This window comes from Rhamphochromis sp. 'chilingali' (genome assembly GCF_963969265.1).
Source record: "Rhamphochromis sp. 'chilingali' genome assembly, chromosome: 18".
NCBI classification, from domain to species: Eukaryota; Metazoa; Chordata; class Actinopteri; order Cichliformes; family Cichlidae; genus Rhamphochromis; species Rhamphochromis sp. 'chilingali'.
Genome location: NC_137945.1, coordinates 14,066,631 through 14,088,222, shown reverse-complemented (window position 1 = coordinate 14,088,222; position 21,592 = coordinate 14,066,631). Strand labels below are relative to the sequence as shown.

Sequence of the window (21,592 nt, the reverse complement as noted above, 5' to 3'; positions counted from 1 at the left end):
CTGAAAACAATACTAAAGTCGCAGGTGGTGAAGTTGCCACCACGTTGTCCTGTGTCCTTGGAAAGAACACATTCAAGTGCAGTAAAGTCCCACTAGGTGAGCGAAGTGAACAGAATCACTTCCTAAAAAATCTTTTTAAATTATTCCGTTTAGTTAAGGTCTTAGTTACAAGCAAGTTTCAAGCACATGTACGGAGTGGGCAGTTCAAGTCACGCGCTCACATGGAGGCAAATCTCTTCTCCAAGGAGTTTGGACAAGACAATCAATGGACTAATTCATCAAGCTGATGCGAAGCCACATGAGCAGAAATCATGCAGCGTTATTCTGGCCCCATTTAAGTAAAAAATAAGAGGACTCTACTGTCCATGTTAAATGATGTCAGGTGAACGTCGGCTCTGATTAATAGACTCCAACTGTTAAAATCAGGCCAAGCAAATTCAAGCCCGATGATGAAGTTCAACTTAAAAGACTTTAAAAGTCATTTTCACTATCAAGCAAAGAAAAGTTTAAACTGCCAAATTAGCATCACCCAGATTTGTCCTTGGGGTTTTGTGGGAAGTAACACTTGTTTAATACTTTACTTTAGTGTGTTCAGAAAGATATGATTTTCGAAGAGTCACACAAGGCATAAAATCTTAACTATATGAACTACATCGTGGTCACATGACTTTAACTTTACGACTACTAAATTTAGCCACTTGTTATCAAACTCCATATTCGGGACTCACAAAAGCTGAAAAATTCCACAGCTGGGAACGTCCTTATGTTGTTAACCAATGAGGACATCCTAAATAATCCTTCCTTGTTGTGTTTAAAATGATCATAATTTACAATATGGAATTTATGTCCTATTACCTGAAACTAGCAACTGAGCAAATAAAGTCATTAATTTACTTAGTGTAGAGCTTTAAACATGGCCATGCGGCCCCTTGTAAATAAGGGAGCAGCTGAAAGCAAATTGTATACTGAGGTCACAAAGCAAGGGAGGTGAGTGTAGTTTCCCCATAGACTTCTTTATAACCAGAGGAGTCTCCACTTGCAGGACATTTAAAAAAATAGGTTCAAGGTACAGTCGGCGTCACTTTACAGAGCTAGAAGCTATGTCTGCCTTTTATATTGTCTACGGCTCTGAGTCATGTTAGCCTTTGTCACTCTATACACTAGTCATTCAGTCAGTGGAGCTATGCAGCTGGGTCGTGGTTCATGACATGCATCACAGCAGTATTTCTCTAACAATTGTGAGCCAATGGCTTCTCCACACCTCCAGGTCCATTTTTTTTATTTTTTAGTACCGGTAGATTGATCCCTGTGGAGAAATGCTCTTTGAAAGTGATCAAATCATCCACGTATCATACGGTGCCACCTGAAACTGCAAGTGTTTTAACGACTGCTGTGAAAATGCAGTCCGAGAACGTGACCGGAGGTCACATTTGTTTGCACTGAACACATTTACAAAAGCTAAAAACACTTCAGTCGCGCAGCATTGCCAGATGGAAAAAATGTTATCCTAGAGGATTACAGTTATTATATTTTGAGGAGCACTATTGTACACAAGTCAGATCGGTAAAAAAAAGATGTCATAAGAGAAGATGTGTGCAGGCACAGGTGTAAGCTGTAGTCCATTGTCCTAAAATGAGGCAGCCTCGGCTTATTTCAACTACTATGTGTTGTAAAATAATGAGATTGTGAAATATTATGGGACCTTTGCCACACAAGTACAATAATTATCACACTCTGGCAATGCTCTGATAGTGGAAACTGGGCTTTCTAGCAGCAAAGTCTTCACTTGCTTCACTGGACCTGACTAATGGCTTTCACTCCCACTTTTAACAAAAGCAGCACAGTTGTGTCATTGGGATTGGTTACTGCTGTTTTCTTTGCTCTCTCATGAGTTGGATTAAATGATGCTGAGTCACAGATTCAGTAAATGTTCCACGAGCTCAACATACAGATACAAGAATTGGAGTTTTCTTCCAGCTGTGATGTTGGTTTTATCTTATCATGACACTTTCATAGCAAACAATAAGACTCGAAATCATAAAGTATCATAGCTGTCTGTAATTTCTGTAACTACTGTCGTTTTGATTACATTTGAAATAATAAAAAATGTTGGTAAAAACAGTCACATGTCTGTTTCTTTGCATGGTCCACCAAATTACATGTTTCTTTTGTTTAAGCATGCATGTCCAACTTCTTTTTGATTATACTATGCTAGTATAAATATACTACCATATCTTTAGTATATTTCATGAAGTTGTGCAGAAATTTTATATTTACAGACCCTCGCAGTACATAGATTCAAAATGAGTACTATTTGGATTTGCATTAATTTTTCCAACATTTGTGAGCCTTTAATTTAAGTACAAGACTTAAAAACACATTTAAAGGTGTAGTCAGTTTTTTTTTTTAGTTTATGTAATAGAAAAAATTAATATTTTACTCATAAATATACATTGACCAGTGTGTAATTACATCTTCCAAGAAGCTACTGGCGTCTCATAAACCGGTTAGTGGAAGTTGCCATGTTGACCCACCATCTTGAATACAATGGCAACCTCAAGCCTCATCTCTCGAAGTTTAGTCGGGGCTCTAACACATGAAAACATGCATAAAGTCAAGCTCACTCATGAAATGTGTCCGTCATAATAACATTACAGGCTATGCTAGGCTTTGGCCCACATCAGTCTAAAATCGTATGTAACCATGAATAATGTGTTTTGGAAACTGCACAACATGCAGCGCTATTAGTTCTCTCAGTCTCTCAGAGTAACATTTCTAATTTTGATTGAAACTGTCAGAGAAAACGGCAGCCTCGAGTAAGCCAGGATATTAGTTTACAGAGGCTGTTAGAATTATATGTCTAATGTTAAAATGTTGGTGACACAATAATTTCATCATATGGCACTGACATATTCATAGGGTTAATTTTTGAGACAAAATATCATGAGGTAGTCATGATTTTGCAAATATTCCACCCAGTGCAGTTTGCACAAATTGTTTTAAAAATGCACTCACACTACAAACATCACTGATGAGTCAAGATCTGCACAAATTGACAGAAACACTGAAGCAGCTACACATTTTATTCTTATTGTCATGTGTGTCCTATTTGTCAGGTGACAGAAGAACCAACACAAAGCACAGAGAGTAATGGTGATGCAAGATCACAGGTGAAATTGGATGATGATTTGGTGGTTCATGACTGTATTTGAAGCACATGTGTGACTGCATGTATGTGGAATGTCTCACTGTTATTTATCAGGTGACAGAGGCAGCTCTGCCATGTTGTAGCTCGGACAGAGGTGAAGAGGTGATTATGCGGTGTGGATTCATCTCCCTGCACTGAATCATGTGCTCAATACTTTGCGGTGCAATATTAAAGGAACGTGACTTTCTCGACCTTTGCACAAGTTGAGGAAATGTGTGTGATGCAATGATCCATAGCGACCGTTTGTTCATACCGTCTTCACGAAAGGAGGCGCAACACACCTGTGTTTTGATCAAAGGTGTGCGCTACGAAGCAACGCTAACGGGTTAGTGATCTTTAAGTCAGAGTTTTAGTATCGCGAAGGCGGCTCTCTTTTTAACCTGGTTAAATCACCATGGTAACCTGATCTGGAACTGGTTATCTTCTGGTATGTTCGGAAAAGTTCTGGTAGCCAAAATGTCCTCTATGTATAAAAGACATTTTTGGTTAATTCAGAGAAAATGCTCTATATTGTTTATATTGAATGTCTCTTGTGTCACACCAGTCCTCTGCATGTCCTCCTTTACGACATCCATGAATCTTCTCTGTGGTCTTCCTCTTCCTCACACCTGGCAGCTCTATCTTTAACGTCCTATATCCACTATCTCTCCTCCGCACACGTCCAAAACACCTCAGCCTGAGCTGTCCCTCTGATATACTCATGTTAAGGCTTCAAAAAGGAAAATTAGTCTTTAGAGTCAAACAGCAAAACGCCTCATAAATAACCTGAAAAATGACTGAAAAGAACAACAGAGGGATGAGAATATTTTTAAGTGTCAACAGATCTGTCACATTCTTAGGCATGAAAGACCGAGACTGAGCTAGCAATGTGAGATGATCCCAGGTCTGTGTGGGTGCTTCCATTTTCGACTGGTGGGATTTGTCCTAATTCGATCTGCTTCTTTAAAAGTTGGTACAAGCACAGCGCTCCGCTGCTTGTCATCTGGAACATTTATTTTTGTTTAAAAGCATGTAGAATAGCATATGTAGGCAAGTATATTTCTCCTTTTTTGGTCAAGAAGCAAAGACATAAAGGAAAAAAAAAAAAAAAGAAACAGGTCAGGGTTCGGTGGTTGAATCATCCGTCCCCACCAATGTCAAAACCAAATCTACACCCCTGCTGAGGCATTCCAAAAATTGAATATCTTGTTTGGCCATGAAGTTTTCTGACACCTGTGTTTAAATGACAGTGAAAAATGCTGCACGCTCGGTTTATGTGAAACCCTTGGATCAGGTAGATTTTGGAAATGCCTCACTGCAGATTGAGGAGATGGAGCTCTACAGCAGTACAGAGAGAAAGCTGAGCAACAGCTGAGCAAACAAGACAGCAGAGGGGAGATGGAGACAAGCTGAGCAAGCTAGAAGCAAAAAAAAAAAAAAAGCATGAAAAAGGTTTGAGTAAGGGGGGAAACATTACCGAAGGAGCAAGGCAGAGGTGTCAGACTTCAGCTGTTTGTTACAGAGACTGATTCAGTGCTGCAAAGAACAACAACAGAATTCAGATTATCTAATACAAGTAGTGCTGTGTGCCTCAAAGAGGGCCTGAGGAACCAATGGAGTGTGCTGCACAAACACAAGCCCGGCATGTTGTACCTATAAACAGTAATCAGCGGGTGTTAATAGCTAGACAGCCAGCAATTACATTCATCAAATCGAGTTAATCGCTCTATTGTGGCCAAGGTCACGTCACAGCTGTGAATCATCCTGCTGCTGGTCACCTCTGTGGTGATTTACTCCCATCTAGTGGGCAAAACAGAGAACAAAACTGCTGCCCGTGAAGGAAAATAAATCAGACAGCTGCTGTCTAAAAGTAAGTACGCTCTTTTTCTAACGTTTGACATACTAGGAAGTATTTAAACAAATCCTCTGAATCCACAGGTCCTAAGATTATTAAAACACAACCTCAAATGAACAACACATGACAGATTGCACTGTTCAATTATTTATTTAACAATGATTAACATCAAATGCAGAAGCAGTGTATGAAAAAACAAGTGCACCCTTAGTGCTTCCAGCCAGCCAGCTGTTGCTGATCAAATGCACTTGATTAACTGATCATCAGCAAGTGAGAGCACATTAAATAAAAGCAGAGGGTTCTTGCAGGTCTGAAGGTTAAATGTTGAAATTCAAGACAGTACAATTACAAAGCAGGCCATAGTTGTTCAGGAAAAAGACTGAACAAGTATGGCCTGTTTGGAAGGGATGTTGGTATTTACTTAGAAATAGGCTGCCCAGTGTCATTTAGTTTTTTTGTTAAGTCTTCATCTGTTCCCAGTTTTTTATATCCTGTTTTATTTTGGCAACCTTTTGCTCAAGTCTTCCTTGTTGTAGTTTTACTTCCTTTGTCTTCATTAGTGTCAGCTGTTCTCACTTCCTTTAACTGCCCTCTTTTTGTATATACTTTGGCATCTTGCCGTGTTTCTATGTATGCTTCCTTGCTTATGTTTGGATTGAGTTTGGTAGTTTATTTAATGGACTTATGTATTAGTTGGGGGCTTATTGAGTCCAAGGCTAGCTTAAATAAAGATTCATTTTTTGTTGATTTTTTTCCCCCATCTCCTTGCATGGCGAGTCTGCATTTGGGTCCACACCTAACAATCTATGAAACTTTGGCCATAATACCTAATTTAACAAATCACTGAAGACTTGTTATAAAAATGAATTAATTTGTCACACATTCAAGAAACAGGCTACAGACAGCGTAGATTGCAATATATACATTTATTTGACAGAAAAAACAGACATTGTAGCTCTCATTGAAGTAATGCCAGTTTAATTACAGCTGATTCCATATAGTGTAACGGGAGTGCAAAGTATAGAGAGAGGTGACTCTTCATCCATGAATTACTTAGCAGTAACTGGATTCACATGCTTAAGTGAGAAATGCATCTGAGATCAAACAGGATCAAAGCATCCAGAAGAACTGCTACAAAGTGGATTTCATGCCTCGGGAGATTCTTACAGCATCCTGTGTATGCATACATACATACATACATACATACATTTGTGCTAAGTCAGGTTTTTTTTAAAACATTTTTAAATCATATACTCATTGGTGTTTACATTTTTTTTCTTTACATATGAGACAGTAAATCAAGAGTGACACATCTGTAGCAGTAACTGTATCTGACTGTGCTAGCATGACCTGTCAGTAATCTCTACTCCTCAGGTGCTTGTTTACGATTGGTTGCCAGCAGATCTGTTGTACATCTCAGATTTCAGCATTAAACTTCAACCAACACGTCAGTATTGTCCCAAACTGGATTAAACAGGTATAGTGTATATCTGAGAGTGTGTGGTTATTTTTATTGTACTCATTCATTACTATAAATAAATACAAAGGACTTGGTTTTCTATCTCGCTCACGCTCCTTATTTATAGCCAGAAGTGACGACTGACCCGTGACATTTAAAGAAAATTAAAGATTGAAGGCCAACTTTGAAACTAACACTTTCTCTGGTAATACCTAACAGCATGAAGGTTAATCCAACGCAAATCTATCAACATCCTAAAAAAAAAAAAAGAGAGAGAGAGAGAGCGAGAGAGAGAGAGAGAGAAAACAATATTTAAGGCCTAAACCCAGGGAGGACTCAGGTAAAGTTTGTGGACTATAAAAGGAGTTATACATCTACTCAAAGAAGATTTAAATGCCTGTATGGAACAGCTGACTCTATCATTTTAAGATCACCTTGAAAAGGTACTAAATGAGTCTCAAAAGACCAAAGTGGCCTGCCTACAGTACTACAATCTATGAATCAATGTAGTACTACCTAGAAAACAAAGAGGTGGGAATCTTACATCATGCTTGTACACCCTGCTGGAACCAGGCTGTGTTTTTCTGCAAACAAAAAGATAACTGTGCCCGGAGGCATTTTCCTGTAAACAAACAAAAGTTATGTCTACAGTCTGAACTTCCAAATCACTGTTTATATCCTTATGGCACAAAATAAAACATCTGAGGAAACAAGTCAGCATTTTCTTTCAGTAAGCAGCATGGTGTAGTAGTTAGCACCATTTGGCTGGGACTGTTCTTTGCATGAGTTTGCATGTGCTCCCTGTGTCTGCATGAGTTTCATCCCAAAGTCAAATGTACTGAGAGGAAATGATTTTTGATCCCCTGATGAATCTGAAAGCCTGTTGGTAACACATTACACCATAATGGATTGACATTTTGCAGCACCTGCAGGGTACAGGCCCATCTAGAACTTGCCAGTTAACAATTAAATGATTCAGAGAAGGCTTGGAAGAAGGTGCTGTGGTCAGATGAAACCAAAATGGAGCTCTTTGGCATCAACTCGACCCGCCGTGTTTGGAGGAAGAGAAATGCCAAATATGGCCCAAAGAACATGATTCCCACAGTAAAGCACAGAGGGGGAAACATTATGCTTTGGGGCTGTTCTTCTGCTATGCATACAGGATGATTTCACTGCATTGATGGGCCGATGGAGCAAAGTACGATAAAATATTGGACGAAAACCACCTTCCCTCAGCCAGAAAACTGAAGATGGGTCTTGGATGACAATGACCCAAAACCAAGGCAACAAAGAAGTAGCTAAAGAAGAAGCACTTTAAGGCCCATGGAGTGGCTTAGCCAGTCTGCAGACCTCAAACCACTCAGCAAACTTACAAATTCGCAGTGGATCAAATAATTATTACCAAACTGTACGTAGCCGCAGGGATAAGCCCAGCCTCCCCCGAAACCCTGAACTGGAAGAGCAGTTAGGAAAATGTAAGGAAGATGTTTTGAGGACGGCAACTAACTGTGAGTGGTTGCAGACCTGGTCCCTGTCTTTGAAACCATCATCTCAAAGGCAACAAAATCACAACTTCATTGCAACGCTCAGAATAATTATGGTCATGCTGCAGTCTCAAACCACTGTCATTCCTAGAGTAAAGCATTAGGCTTGATTTAGACATCTGTGGAAATCTATGTCTTAACTTCTGGCGAAACCGGAAACTCCTCAAGACTACCTCAAGTTGTTCAACCTGAGTTTTGGTAGCCGGTTTGACCTACTTATTCTGTACTCTCAGATTATTGGAAACATAATCTTAAATCTATAAGAAACAAAGGAAACACCTTGAAATTGAATCTTTTCCCCAAACCCAAAGACACTGACTTTGCTATGAGACAATTAACCATAAATTCATATTTTGCTGGAAAATGATTTAAACCAAAACCTGTATATTGAGTAATAGTTGTTCTTTCCTTTAAATTATCCTTCTGCAACAAGAAAATCATCTAAGGCAACACATCAAAACAACCACAAAAAAACAAAACAAAAGAAAAAAAACAGTAACTGCTCAAGTGCTTTAAATATGTACGTGTGTGTGTGTGTGTGTGTGTGTGTGTGTGTGTGTGTGTGTGTGTGTGTGTGTAATAATGCAACATTAGAAACACATTTACAGTTTGGTCACAACAAATGGGAATTATTTGCAAAGCAATTCCCCTCACCAGTAATCAACAGGATATTACAGGGACAATTTAGTAGTGCAGTTCTGCCATTGGTATCCGGTAAGGAGTGTACACACTACATTTGGCAATATCTATGTAACAACTTGTGTTTCTGTTCGAGATTTCATCACACCACCCCCCACAAGACCGTATTGCAAACCTAGTAAGATTAACCAGAATTAATTCTGGGTAAAAGCGGGACAGCAAGTCTCTGGACAACATGAACTAAAGGGCTTAAAGGCCTCCTCTATCACACTGAGCTCCTTAAAAATGTCCACGACTGATTAAAAAAAATAAAATAAATATATCACATTGATTTTTACATTCAGTAACATTTCAGTTGTTTTGCTATTTTTTGCCATTTTTTTCCTCTCAACACACAGCGGCTTTTCCATCAGATCAGTAAGGAAGAGGCTTCGTTAGTCGTGGGTTAGAGGCTCCGTCAGCCATGAATGTCTCGTTAATCTAGAACCAAACACACAGTCTGTTAATAATTTATAACAAGACTCCAGTTTACAAGCTTAATTTTCATGCACAGTCACGACATCACTGTTACGACAAGGATGTTAAAAACAAAAGGATATTTCTAGGTTTGCTCTTCTTCAGTTATAGGAAACCTAGAGGAAGGATTATAATTGAATCTGAAATCTAAACCACACATACCACAAAGCAGCGATAAGATGAAACAGGCTAACAAGACTACTTTAAGGTACCTGTGTGGAGTAATGTGTTCCTTAAAGCAGTGATCATCTATAACAAATAAATAAAACTAAGCTCTTCATAGTGATGAGCCCACAGATAATTATTACCCGACTCTACCTTACATTCAGCTCCATGTTTGGTTTTACAGCCTGCATCTCTGTTGTTTAGGTTTAATCTTGTAGCTCAAAGCTTGTCAAAAGAAGATTTTTTTTTTTTTTACATACATGTACATTTACAAGTACTTTTTTTTGTCAAATAGCCAGGAATAATGAGAAAATGGACTGATTTCTGTTACCTCTCCCTTAATTACATGGACCAACCGTACTTACACGAGTGGTTTCATAGCCCATACTGATCCCTGTGATAACAGGCAGCCATTTTTAGTTTCAATACTGGAGTTAGCACTATAACACAAGTTGGACTCTTTCAACTTCTGAAGGAAAGGTATAACACTTTAGCTGCCAGAGACAGTCTCTAATACAGGGGCGGGCAATATGAAAAACTGGGCTTGGTGTAGAGGACCACTCCAATAAAAGCTAATTACATGCCCTAACTAACTGCCTGCTTACCTTTTGTAGCTGGGAAACAAAAAATTGTTACAATTATTAACTCTTCAGTTTCAGTACAAAATCAGCCACTGCCATCCAGCAGTTGTTGTCATCTTCTTTGCAGAAAAGACTGTTGGCAGTAAACATCACTGAGACCTATGATTAGCAGATAAAGTGGCTGTTTTTTTAGAGCCTTTTGCTCAAAGGGCCACTTGCTGTGACCAAAAACAATGCTGATGACAACAAATGCTTACTACTAAAAAAAATTCAACCATTAAAAACTTTAATGCTCCGTGGAGTTGAAGGAAACTGTATAGTCAGGTGATAGTTTTGTGTGGGTTCATTCCTTTTTTACATACAAGCGCTTAAATATGATTAAATGATTAAAAATATTTATAGAAGCTCATCTCAGATGAACTTCATGTGATATTTAATACATAGAAATGTCCTCCATTGTGACATGAGCCCATCACTCACTTGAAAGCACCTCCACCTCTCTGGCTTTTGACAAACCCACTCCAGAGTTTTGTTTGGGCTGGGCTCCCAGCTCCTCTGCCTCTTTGGACGAATTCCGGTTCTCATCTACAGGTTTCTTCTCCTTCGCCTCCTCTGGATTGTAGTGCCCACCCTCTTTTGCCACCATCTTCTCCACCTTCTCTATTAAGTGTCCCACTTGGGGATTCTCCCCAAATATGCAGTTGTTAATAAGAAAGTACCTCCGCTTACATTTCTCCAGCAACCACTGCAGATCTTTACCCTCCCTACGAATGTACCTCTCGATGGAGATTTTCTTCAACACATCCGCCCAGGTGAACACCACAATTGTATGCCTCCACACATCCTCCCCAAAGAGGCTCACGTGTTCCTCAATGCGAGCACGGTCCACCTCGGTGAACATGCCAACGGGGATGACGAGCAAGAAGGCGTGTGGACCTGGAGGGCAAAGAGAGGCTCCCCTGACTAACTCCTGTTTATAGGAAGGCGGAGTATCCTGGGAAGAGAACCATCCTGGCGTGTCCACCACTGTCACCTGTCGTCCCTGCACCTCTGTCTGCCTCGTAACACAGAACTCAGCAGCTCGCTCTAAATGAAACTCCTCTCTGCCTAAGATGGTGTTGCCTGTCAAGCTCTTCCCCGGCCACCTCCATCCCAACACCACCAGACGAACTTCATCCAGGCGGTTGGCCTCCTTGGCTTCAGCTCCTGCCTTTCTGGCCACCTCGTCTGGTCCAGAGGTTTGTCCAGCTACGGTCCGTAAAAATCATAAAAAAGACAGTGTCAGTACAAATAACTGTATTATCGTCATTATACTCATGATTATTAGTATTATTGCATGCTTAAATTTTTTTGCATTTATTTTAAATTTAAAAAAAAAATATTCAAATGAATTTTATTTTATTTATTATGCAAAAATTTGCTTATTAGCTCTGAATCCTGTTAAGCCACCACTGGCTTAACAGGATTCACTACATTTAAACAAATAAAAATACCTAACTTTGGGTTTCATTCAAAGCATGTTCAACTTATAATGCAAATATCTAATTAGCCAATCGTTTGGCAGCAATTTAATCCATTTAGACCTGCAGACACAGTCGAGATGACCTGCTGAAGTTCAAACAGAGCGTGAGAATGAGGATGAAAGGTGATTCAAGTGACTTTAAAAGTTGTTGTCAGTGCCAGATGGGCTGGTCTGACTATTTCAGAAACTGCTGATCTACTGGGATTTTCCACACACAAGCCCATCTCTAGGGTTTTCAGAGAATGGTCCGAAAAAGAGAAAATATCCAGTAAGCAGCAGTTCTCAATTCGAGCACCTTTGGGATCTGCAGTTGGCAGCTCCAGCTAGTGCTTGATGCGATCATGTCAATATGGACCAAACTCTGTGTATAAAATTGTGAAAAAAAATGTCAACATGAAATGTATTATAATTGCTATACACCTTAATGATTATATCTTTTGACTCTGGTATATATCATTAATGTATTTTGGGATATAATTTGTACGAACAAAAAGCTTAAAGGTTGTGTGGATGTCACAATGACTAACTGAACTTATGTTTGTTGGTTTTAAGACTTGATTAATGGTATACACCCAGTATGCTATGATTGGCTCTTACATAGCATCTCAGTACTCTTTATGCACCATGCCTCATTCACACTCCTCCATACAAGCACTTTTTTTTCTAACATTCACACACTATGCAAGAAACATGTCCTGGATGGACTGGCACGCATCTTCAATGATGTATCCTGGGGTCATCGGGTGTTTCGGGTCTCGCAACATCATACACCCTCACCCAGGCGACCCAGCCGAGGGTGATCAGGCCCCGACTTGCGTACCAGTAGCTAGCCACGGATCAGCCCTCTTAATCCACAGCCACTTTGTGGCTTTCTCTGCCGCTTCGCTCACAGTCTTCTTGGCTGCCCCAACCACAACACACACAGATACTCCCACAGATGCATCAGAAAGCAACATGAGGATCAGGATACAGACGTGGGCATGCAGACTGAAGCAGCCAGGTATCAAAACATCGGCCTTCCACTGATGGATGAACTGCTCTACCTCCTGAAACCCGTGGTAAACGTGTGAATACGTCTACCCAATTGCGCTCAGTCGGACCGAAATACGTTAGCGGTACATGAGTCAGTGTGCCGGATTAACATTTAATTGTTTTGGTGTACCTTTGATGCTTTAAAAGCATTCGTTTTTTCTTTTTTCAGTTTTTAAAAGTTTATTAAGTATTTTTCAAATAGCAAAGACTACTTGTTAAAACTAACGAGGGGGTATCTGTTAGAGGGAAAATGCAAGAGGTTTTAAAGAAGTCGGTTGCCTTCATAACATGTCGTGAAGGCGACTGAGTCACAGTCACGTAGACCTCCCAAATTATGCAGCAATGCCTGCTGGGGCCGGTTGCGTTGAGCAAAATCGACCAACTTGCAAAATCGACCAACTTAACGAAGATTTTGTTCCAAATAAAATAAACCTATACATTTACTATATATGGTTACTTTATTTCCTTCCCGGTCCACATTTTTAAGTTACTTCATCTTTTTTGACTTGTACTTTAGTTATCTAAAATGTGTTTTCCCACGCATTCTTAGCTGAGTCACCTAAATTAACCTTAAGCTCTACTTTATACACTTTTGATGTACTAAAACCTTTGCTGGTGTGCTGAATACATTTACTGTGAAAAGGAAATGTTTCAAATATTAAACTAAGGCGGAAACTGAGTTTCCAGTTATCGATAACATCTAGTTTAAGATTTATGACTGACAGCCTTTGTGGTTTAAAAGTATTTCTTATAAACCTTAAATACGTTTCAGTTGTGTTTTGCCGATATAGTGAAACGTGTCAAAATCCGGTTCGGACGTTTAGCTTCGAAACTGCTAAGTTGATGCTAATTTTGACAGTCCCGGAAACGCCCCGTCTTTATTTGATAACTTACACAAACTAAAGTTGTTTGAGTTGCGATAAAATCAAAATCTTACCTGAGGTCTGAACTGGTTTATTCGCTTCCATGTTCCGTTAAATTCCGAATTATAGTCTTAGTTTGTCTTTGGGCGGCTAGTTCGCCGGAATACTTGATGACAGAAGTTACCGGATAATCTGAATGCAAATACACTACTTCCGGTCCCTGATTTCAAAATAAAGGCACATCGTTTAAAAACCGGATGCATAAAACGTACACAAATATCCTCAATTTTAAAGGTTTTTAGTTATTACTTAAGACTCGAAAATAATATAACCACAAGAATACATAGCTACATATCAAATTTTAATAATTATTATTTTTAGAAAAAGAGGACATAAACACTTTGAGATATGTATAAGACTTTTATTGCGGAACAGGGATAAAGCAATAGCCTGTATTTACAACATTAATGCAGAAGTTATTTACAGCTGAATAAAGTACACTTTTTCCCTTAGTTATAAAAGCATTAGTCAAGCCCTAGCTACAATTTCATTGACCCTTTAAAAATTTTCTGTCATAGATTAGTATGGTTTCTATGAACGTTTGTTTCTGACAAAGAAGGCAAACAATTTCCATCCATAAGTCAAAGTTTGTTATTTTTCAAGTTAAAATTATTTTCTCAGACATTTAAGATACACAACCCCAAATTTTGAGATATTAACACTAAATTGTATATGGCAAATCTTTTTTATTGTAGTGGCAGAAATGACATTCCATAACTTTCCATTAAAAGAAAAAAAACAAACAAAAAACAACAACAAAAAACCCCCTCACACATGGGAACAAAAACCTATTCCTTCACTTCTTGATAAATATTACTAGTCATGTAGCTGAAAGTTTACTCAAAAACAACATATTGCTCTTCATTATTGAAATGGCTTTCAATAATAATAATAATAATAATAATAAAAAGACTGTGAGAAAGATCCTTTTATAGTTCTGTGTATGCTTTCTTCAGGAAACAGGCTGCCTTAGTGTACTTAAGTTCCCCACGATGCCAGCATGCGCATGTCATCTTCCTCCTCAACCTTTCTCCTGGTTGCTGTAAAAAAGGAGGAAACAATTAATAATCAATGCTGTGGACTAAACATGGGAAATTTACCAGCAACCAATTTTTTTATTTTACTGATGGCAAAAAGAATCTTCTCCTTTAATGTATTTATAATAAGCCTTAAAATCTGTTGTGTGCATATACTGCAGCACCTTTTCACAATGGAGAAAAAACAATCAGTTTCCATTATTACATTTTCGCGATTATAATTGGATTTTATAATATTCAAATAAATACACTAAAGATCAAATTAACAGAAATATGCTTAAAATTAATAATTTAATAGATACAAAATATTGTGGGTTGTTGTTTTTTTTAATTTGGGACAGTATTACAGTTTGCAGGCAAGCGTGTGAAAGTGGCCATCACATGTAAGATCTGTCAGTTGTTAGAAACTTACTTGCGCGCTCATTGGATCTTGATGAAGGCAGTTTGGAGCTGGGAACGCTGGGCAGTCCGCCCATACTCATCATACTTTCTTCAAGGTCCTCCTGCTCTAGCTCCTCCAGCTCAGCCAACAGTTCATCCTAACAAAAAAAGAAAGGTGAGCACGTGCCACACAGCAAAATACCAAGCATATTTTAATATCTGTGCAAAAAAAAAAAAAAGTCTTTATAAACACTAAGACAGTCTCCACCTCATCAAATGTTTCCCCAGAAGGTCTGGAGATAGCATCACTGATTTCCTGGGCCACGTCTTGCTGCTCGGTGATATCTGCCATCAGATCATCGATCTTCCCCAAATCCCTGAGAATGAGAGTAAGAGTGAAAGAAGGTGAAAGGGTTTTCACTCACTCAAAACACCGCACTTGCTTTCTTAATTAAATTCTGTTTGAGATTCTCTGTGTTCAATTATCACACACAACATTCAGTAGTGTTGAAACTGCACCAAAGAAGTATTAGGATTTATTCATCATTTTGACTAATTATACATTTTTGATTGTATGTTGCAGCTTTCCTTCTGAAATATGGCTCATAAATGAATTTACGTCACATGTTTCCTTGTTCAAAAGGAAACAATCTCTGCACATAAACACAACCAAGCCAGGACTACCGGTGGAAAGTAAGACCAAAGCTCAGGGGGGTTTCTGCCTTGTGTGAGCAGCTTCTTACGTGTTCTCATGGATCTTCTTCATGGCCTTGGCAGCATAGCCCATGTTCTTCAGGACCTCCGTGTTGGTGTGAGAGTTCTCCAGAGCTTCCCTCTGAAACTCGATGGTGGAGAGCGTGCCATCAATCTGGGTGAGCTGCTGCTCCAAACGCTTTTTCCTCTTCAAGGCCTGCAGGGCAGCTGACACAGAGAGGACATAGAAGTCACTTGTGCAGTTAAATTTCCAAAAGTGTCATGTGTCCTCAAAAAAACAAAAACAAACAAACAGACAAACAAAAGACAGGGTTCCTCCCTTTCACAGGGTGACGTTTATTCTTAGTCAACAACCAATGCAGCTGAGACAACAGTCCATGCCACCCAGGGCTGTGGGTGCAGCTCTGAGGGAAGGGACCTTTCAGGTTTAATAAAAACCTTTTGTTGTTTTACTTGTTAGAAACCTGTTGTATTTTCAGGCATTGTCAATGACACACTGAAGACAATCACTGCGAGGGAAGTATTCACAGTTGTGTCACTGTACATTTAAGAGTTGTTTAACACTTTCCTGCACATTTATCTAAATAACAAAAGAGTCATCCACCTTAAATTTTTGATATGTGAACTAGGATTTATGAAAGCTGGTACATTTGTAGTCGCAAGAGTCCAAAAATGTACATTTTAAAGGTTTTATGGGATTTTCACTGTAAAAAAATAAAACAAAAAAGACTTGTTAGAAATAAGAGTCAGGTTTTATAAACTCTGTTTATATAGACATTGTGTCTTCGGTTTAACCCATGAGCTGTTGCTACCACACATCAAGTTATTAAGCAAGAACAACAGAAATGTAAAATGAGATATAAAAGGCCCATAAACCACCTCCTTTTCTTTGATATTTGCCCGGACAAAAGATTAAAATATGGAAGTGTACAAGATAAGACTTCCTGGAGGCGTAGTGTGTCCTGGCCTGGCCTCGGTGGAGGAACAGGTGCACACATTTTTTCAGACCATCATAAAAACAAATATAAATACCCCTCTTGTTCTTCGTGCCGTGCTTCTTGGCTATCGCAATTTCTTGCTCTATCTTCTTTTCCAGGTAGTCCTGCTTCTTTGTCAGCATTTCTTCTGTTTCCCGGAGTTTGTGGATGGCCTCCTGGGCCGAAGGGTTTCCCTTCGACTTGTGTTTCGAGCCCCCCTTGAACAAATTGGAGATTTTGCTCATTTTGGCTGTTTGGGGGCGGTAAACTTTGTTGGTAACTAAAAAGCAAAACAGTCTGAACGATCGTCCAAGCTTCTTTTCTCCAAAGGCGGGTGTGTTGCGGGCAGATATTCCAGCTCGACGGCTTTGTGTTCTTTCAATCAAGCCGTGAACACAACTCTCGCCACACCTTTCGCAGATACCTGCGTGACGTCTGGATACCTGACGCCTTACCTCCCGTTTCCACCAGGGCTTAAATTTTGCGTCTTTTCCGTGTTTTCTCTCCAAACGGGATAATACAACAGTGCATCATATCTTGTTTTAACGTTTTAATTTAGTTGTACAAACAGATATGTTGATTAAGCTGATAAAACCAGAAAAAAACTGAATTTTATTTACTGTGAAAAAAATGTGGATAAATGAAATTGTTAATTTATTTTACTTTACATGCGAGTCATGTGTATCCTGTTACACACATATAATAAAAAAAATATAAAGATTTAAAAAGTTTTATATGGTATAGACTCAGTCACGTGACGACACATTTGGGGTCAAAGTTCGTGTCGATGATCTCAGCTGACGGTGTTTCGGTTAGCTAATGGCTGAATTAGACATCGGGAAGCATTGCCAGGTTGATTCCTGCAATCTGAAAGGTCCGTTGTATTTTTGTGTGAAGCACAGTAAATAAAGATGTTGGGGTGCGACTTTATTCTGCTGTTTTAATTATTATGAAAACGCTAATCGTCTTTTTTTTTTTAGCATGCTTAGCCTGTGCGCTAACGCTTGTTAGCGTTGGTTCCCTCGGATAAAACTCAATTTATTATCAAGCATTCTTCTCTAAAACTACAAACTCCCACAAGGAAATTCAGCTCGGTATTTAAATGAGTTACGACAGTTGTACTCTTAATGTTATGTAAATATAAGTAACGTGAATGAAGCTGATTGAAAGTGTCAGACTAGTTTAATGAGCTACTTTGGGACAAATTGTTAGATCTCATCGTTTGAACTGGACAAGTGTACTTATGGTCCTTGTTCACAACATATTTAACACGTTCTCCTTGTTCTTCTCTCAGACTTTCTGCCATTTGTTTGTGATTCCTGCGGTGGTGTTTTCTGGTAAGACTTCAAGTCAGGTTTTTTGTTTTTTTCTTATGTGCATCTGTTAGCGTGTTGTTACGAATACTGTAATATATATTTATTATTATTTATATATATATATATATATATATATATATATATATATATATATATATATATATATATAATATTTGAATAGTGTTGTTTTAATGTCGTTAACTGACCCCACACTAAGTGTTAAATCCCTTTTTGTGTTCTAGTCGCTGTTGCTTCTTTTGTATTGAAGTGGACCAAACTGAAATAGTCTTCTGTCTATAAAGATACATAAATAAGAAATACCTATAAAAACACCCCAGAGGCCTCTGAGTGAGGTCAGAATACCCAGGGTATCTTAGCATTATCTGGATTCACTCACCTTAACATTGATAGTCAGGTAAAGAGGTCACACAAAGCTGGTTATCATTTGCTCTGGTAACCCAGGGTTTCCTCTGAAACGTAACTGGTCAGATGATCTTTACAATGCAAATATGCTCAGTAGAACAGGTGATTTTATAAAGGAAGTTGACTCTATATACATGGGAAAATATAAAAACATCTACACACCTACAGTCGGTGTGAGAGGAGAATTACTGTTGAGTACAGTATTTAAAATGTGCACTTTGGTCAGTAAGACGGGAGAAGAGCTACAATTTTAATACAGTTTTGTCTATTTAAATCCAGGAAAGTAAACTTGGTTAAAATGCTGTGTGACCAGACTCATTATAACAACTCTTCCATTAAGACACAGGAGAATCAGGTGGATTATAATTGGGTATTTCATTAAGTTAATGCTTAAAGGACAATTTTAGTTTTTATTCTCTTAGCTGCAGCCTTGGTAGTGTTTGATGGGCTGAGTAAAGAGTAAAGACTAAATATAAAATTAGAATTCAAAGGTCAGCTTAGTCTAGTTGCAAACTCAATAAAAGGTCCAGGAGTACAAAAAGGTGTCCTGTTTTAAGATCATATATTAATTTTTATAGACCAATAAAATTGTTGTAAAATTGTTTGCAGCCAAAAGGAGAAAAAAAAAAACAAGGAATAAAGTTGGTACTAAGAATACAAGGAAACAAAAAGATATTAGACGCTATTGAAAAACTTTAGACCCTCCTACTGTCTGCGCACTCATGTCAGAGGGATTTTTCCAAGATTGGTGACGCTATTTTTCAGGGAAAGTTCATACCTGTTGTTCTCTTATCTGGAATATAACCTGCTGCAGAGCAGATTAGGTTCTTAACATAGGTTACCATGACAATAAACTCTGGTAAAAACATAACCAGCTTCGTAGTACGGAAAACTCTTATATCTGAAGTTATCTGGTTAAGATAATTCAGGTGAGAATTGTTCATTTTCACCTCAGATAAACACATTTTTGTCCCTTTCAGTCTCGAGCACAGAAGCAAAGATGGACACTCATGTTCAAAGGTATCCTGAGCTGTTAAATAAATTAGCTTAATGTCTTTCTCTAATATTATCAGGACAACAAATACATTTCTCTTTATGGCTGAAGCCTTTCTTCACTCTATCTTTCTTTTCTTTTTAGGAGTCAGTAAAAAGGGAATCCGGGACAGCGGGTGGAACTACAAGTTATCCATGCTCATTTGAAGACTGCAAGGGAAAAGAATTGTTACCAGTTATATGTCCGCAGTGTGAAAAACATTTCTGTTTGGCGTAGGTTACCAACTTTAATGAACTTTTTAATAAGGCGGTGGCTCTTGAGCGTTTTTTGATCCTGTTCATGGCAGAAAAAGTTTAAACCTCCGATCGCATAATTTTTATTAATTCAGAACTAATAAACTGACTGTTTTGTCTTTATAGCCACCGACATCAAGATAATCACAAGTGTGAGAAGCTGGAAGTCCAAAAGCCTCGAATGCAAGCCACCAAAGAGCTGGTGCAGAAGATTGTAGGTTAGTTAATGTAGTCCGGAGTTTCTTCTGTCATTCCTCTTTTGTCCACATGGGATCAGTATTAAACAACTGCCTTCACTCTTGTGTGCCTGTTCCCTTTGACCTGTTAACCTGGATTTTGTTTTCCTTTGTGCCTGGCGGCCGCTCAGAGTCAAAAGATGGATCCAAAAGTAAAGGGCGCAGAGGAGCAAAGAACAGTGCAACCGCAGCAAAGGTGGCCCTGATGAAGCTGAAGTTGCATGCTGCAGGGGACAAGGGGCTGCCGCAGGTAAAATCCCAACTGTCGATACTTTTATTTTGACACTTTACTGTCTGCTCAGTTTCTTGTGTATACATTACTGCATGTTAAACATCTCTTGTCATCCACCTGCCATTATTCAATTTCTTTTATTTTTACTTTCTAGACAGAGAGAACCTACTTTCAGGTGTATCTTCCTAAAGAATTTAAAGACTCCAGCAAGCCCATGTTCTTCTGTTCCAAATGGAGCGTGGGGAAAGTGGTGGATTATGCAGCCTCTTTGGCTGGCCTCAAGAACAACAATAACGTGCTGACAGCTAAGGTAAGAGAACAGAGGGGTGTACTACAAATAGCAATATCGATGGGTTAGTGAAGTATGTTGAGCTTAAAGTCGGCGTTGTCTGTGCCACAACATCCCAAAAGGTTGATTCTGTTCATCTGGACATAGCGTTTCAGTGGGAGAAACATTTCGACACTCATCCAAGTGACTCATTCAGTCTCAGCTGACTGCAGGCTTCCCCAAACTTATAAACAGTGCCTTTGCACAATGACTGAAACTAGCACCACTGAATGAACAATGGTGGCTGTCTTTTTACCACCGTAGGTTACTGTAGCAACAAATGCTTTGGTATTTGTTGCGTTAATACTGTAAGGTGTCTATAGGCAAGTGCTGTTTGTGTATACACACATTAGAGCATAACTTTTTACTATTCTCTAAGTGAGAAGGAATACATTATGAAACCCGTTCGACCATACCTTAGTAACACTACTTAAGCAAGCCCTGCAGTAAAGCTACAGTAGCCCAAAATGTGCTGCGTGGTGACAGGCAATTTATTTTTCATACCATCCCAGGAAGTTAGCTGATGATACAGCAAATAAATGTTTGTCCTGGAATTGTGTGTAATAGAAGCCACATTAGAAAATTGATTGGTCTGTTTGTAAGCCATTTATCACTCAAAATATTAAATCACTGAAATTAATGTCACTTTGATAAATAGATTTCACAGTCCCCTTCATTAGACTGTTGGGAATAGACAGCAACATAAGAGCACGCTGAGTGGGGAAAATAAATATATTACCTAAATATTAACGATTTTCTGCAGCATTCCCATCTTGCCTTATTTGCTAAACCTATCACTGTTTGTTTTTTCTCTTACACACGCTTTTGCTTTCAGAGCTGCTTTAATTCTTCATGGTATAGATTCAACAGGTCTGCGTGCCTAAACGCATTGAGTTGTTGGACATTGTACCCACCACAGTTACAGTTTTATATCTAGACAAAGCTGTGTAGCATCGTGCACATCTCTTAACAGTATCCTCTTCTCTTTAATTGCAGAAGCTGCGGTTATGTCATCCTCAGACAGGCGAGGCTTTTCAGATGGATGACACCCTGCTCTCTCTGTTGGCTCACCCAGAAACTCCTCTGTATAACGGGGGAAATGTCATTCTGGAGTATCTGGACAATGAGTGCACAGGCCTGAATGATATTTCTGACTATATCACACAGAACTGACCAGACACTGTGAATAATTTCTGTGTGCAGTTTGTATTTATGCAAATAAATTGCTATTTTATAAA

The 21,592-nt window shown here is 38.8% G+C and overlaps 3 protein-coding genes across 4 annotated transcripts; 1 reads left to right on the top strand and 2 right to left on the bottom strand.

The window, feature by feature from the left end:
• Window positions 1–8,578: 8,578 nt before the first annotated feature.
• On the bottom strand, window positions 8,579–13,585 carry gimap4 (GTPase IMAP family member 4; the record flags this gene model as incomplete). 2 transcript variants are annotated; one of them, XM_080865578.1, is made up of 3 exons in its annotated part: window positions 13,438–13,585; window positions 10,427–11,194; window positions 8,579–9,164 (listed from the first exon to the last, which is right to left on the bottom strand). In XM_080865578.1, exons 1-3 carry the CDS (start codon window positions 13,466–13,468, stop codon window positions 9,160–9,162), a joined length of 804 nt encoding a protein of 267 aa, XP_080721704.1. In that variant the 5' UTR covers window positions 13,469–13,585. The 2 variants fall into 2 exon arrangements, with proteins under 2 accessions (XP_080721704.1, XP_080721703.1); XM_080865577.1 differs by lacking the exon at window positions 8,579–9,164 and having other exon boundaries at window positions 10,419–11,194.
• A 184-nt stretch (window positions 13,586–13,769) lies between these two features.
• On the bottom strand, window positions 13,770–16,957 carry chmp4c (charged multivesicular body protein 4C). The gene is made up of 5 exons (XM_080865579.1): window positions 16,588–16,957; window positions 15,585–15,762; window positions 15,110–15,218; window positions 14,873–14,999; window positions 13,770–14,463 (listed from the first exon to the last, which is right to left on the bottom strand). The coding sequence occupies exons 1-5, from the start codon at window positions 16,775–16,777 to the stop codon at window positions 14,402–14,404; spliced, it is 666 nt and encodes a 221-aa protein (XP_080721705.1). The 5' UTR covers window positions 16,778–16,957; the 3' UTR covers window positions 13,770–14,401.
• Window positions 16,958–17,290: 333 nt separating this feature from the next.
• zfand1 (zinc finger, AN1-type domain 1) lies at window positions 17,291–21,592 on the top strand. Its single transcript, XM_080865576.1, has 8 exons — window positions 17,291–17,406; window positions 17,827–17,869; window positions 19,252–19,291; window positions 19,410–19,537; window positions 19,685–19,776; window positions 19,926–20,044; window positions 20,181–20,336; window positions 21,351–21,592. Exons 1-8 carry the CDS (start codon window positions 17,352–17,354, stop codon window positions 21,525–21,527), a joined length of 810 nt encoding a protein of 269 aa, XP_080721702.1. The 5' UTR covers window positions 17,291–17,351; the 3' UTR covers window positions 21,528–21,592.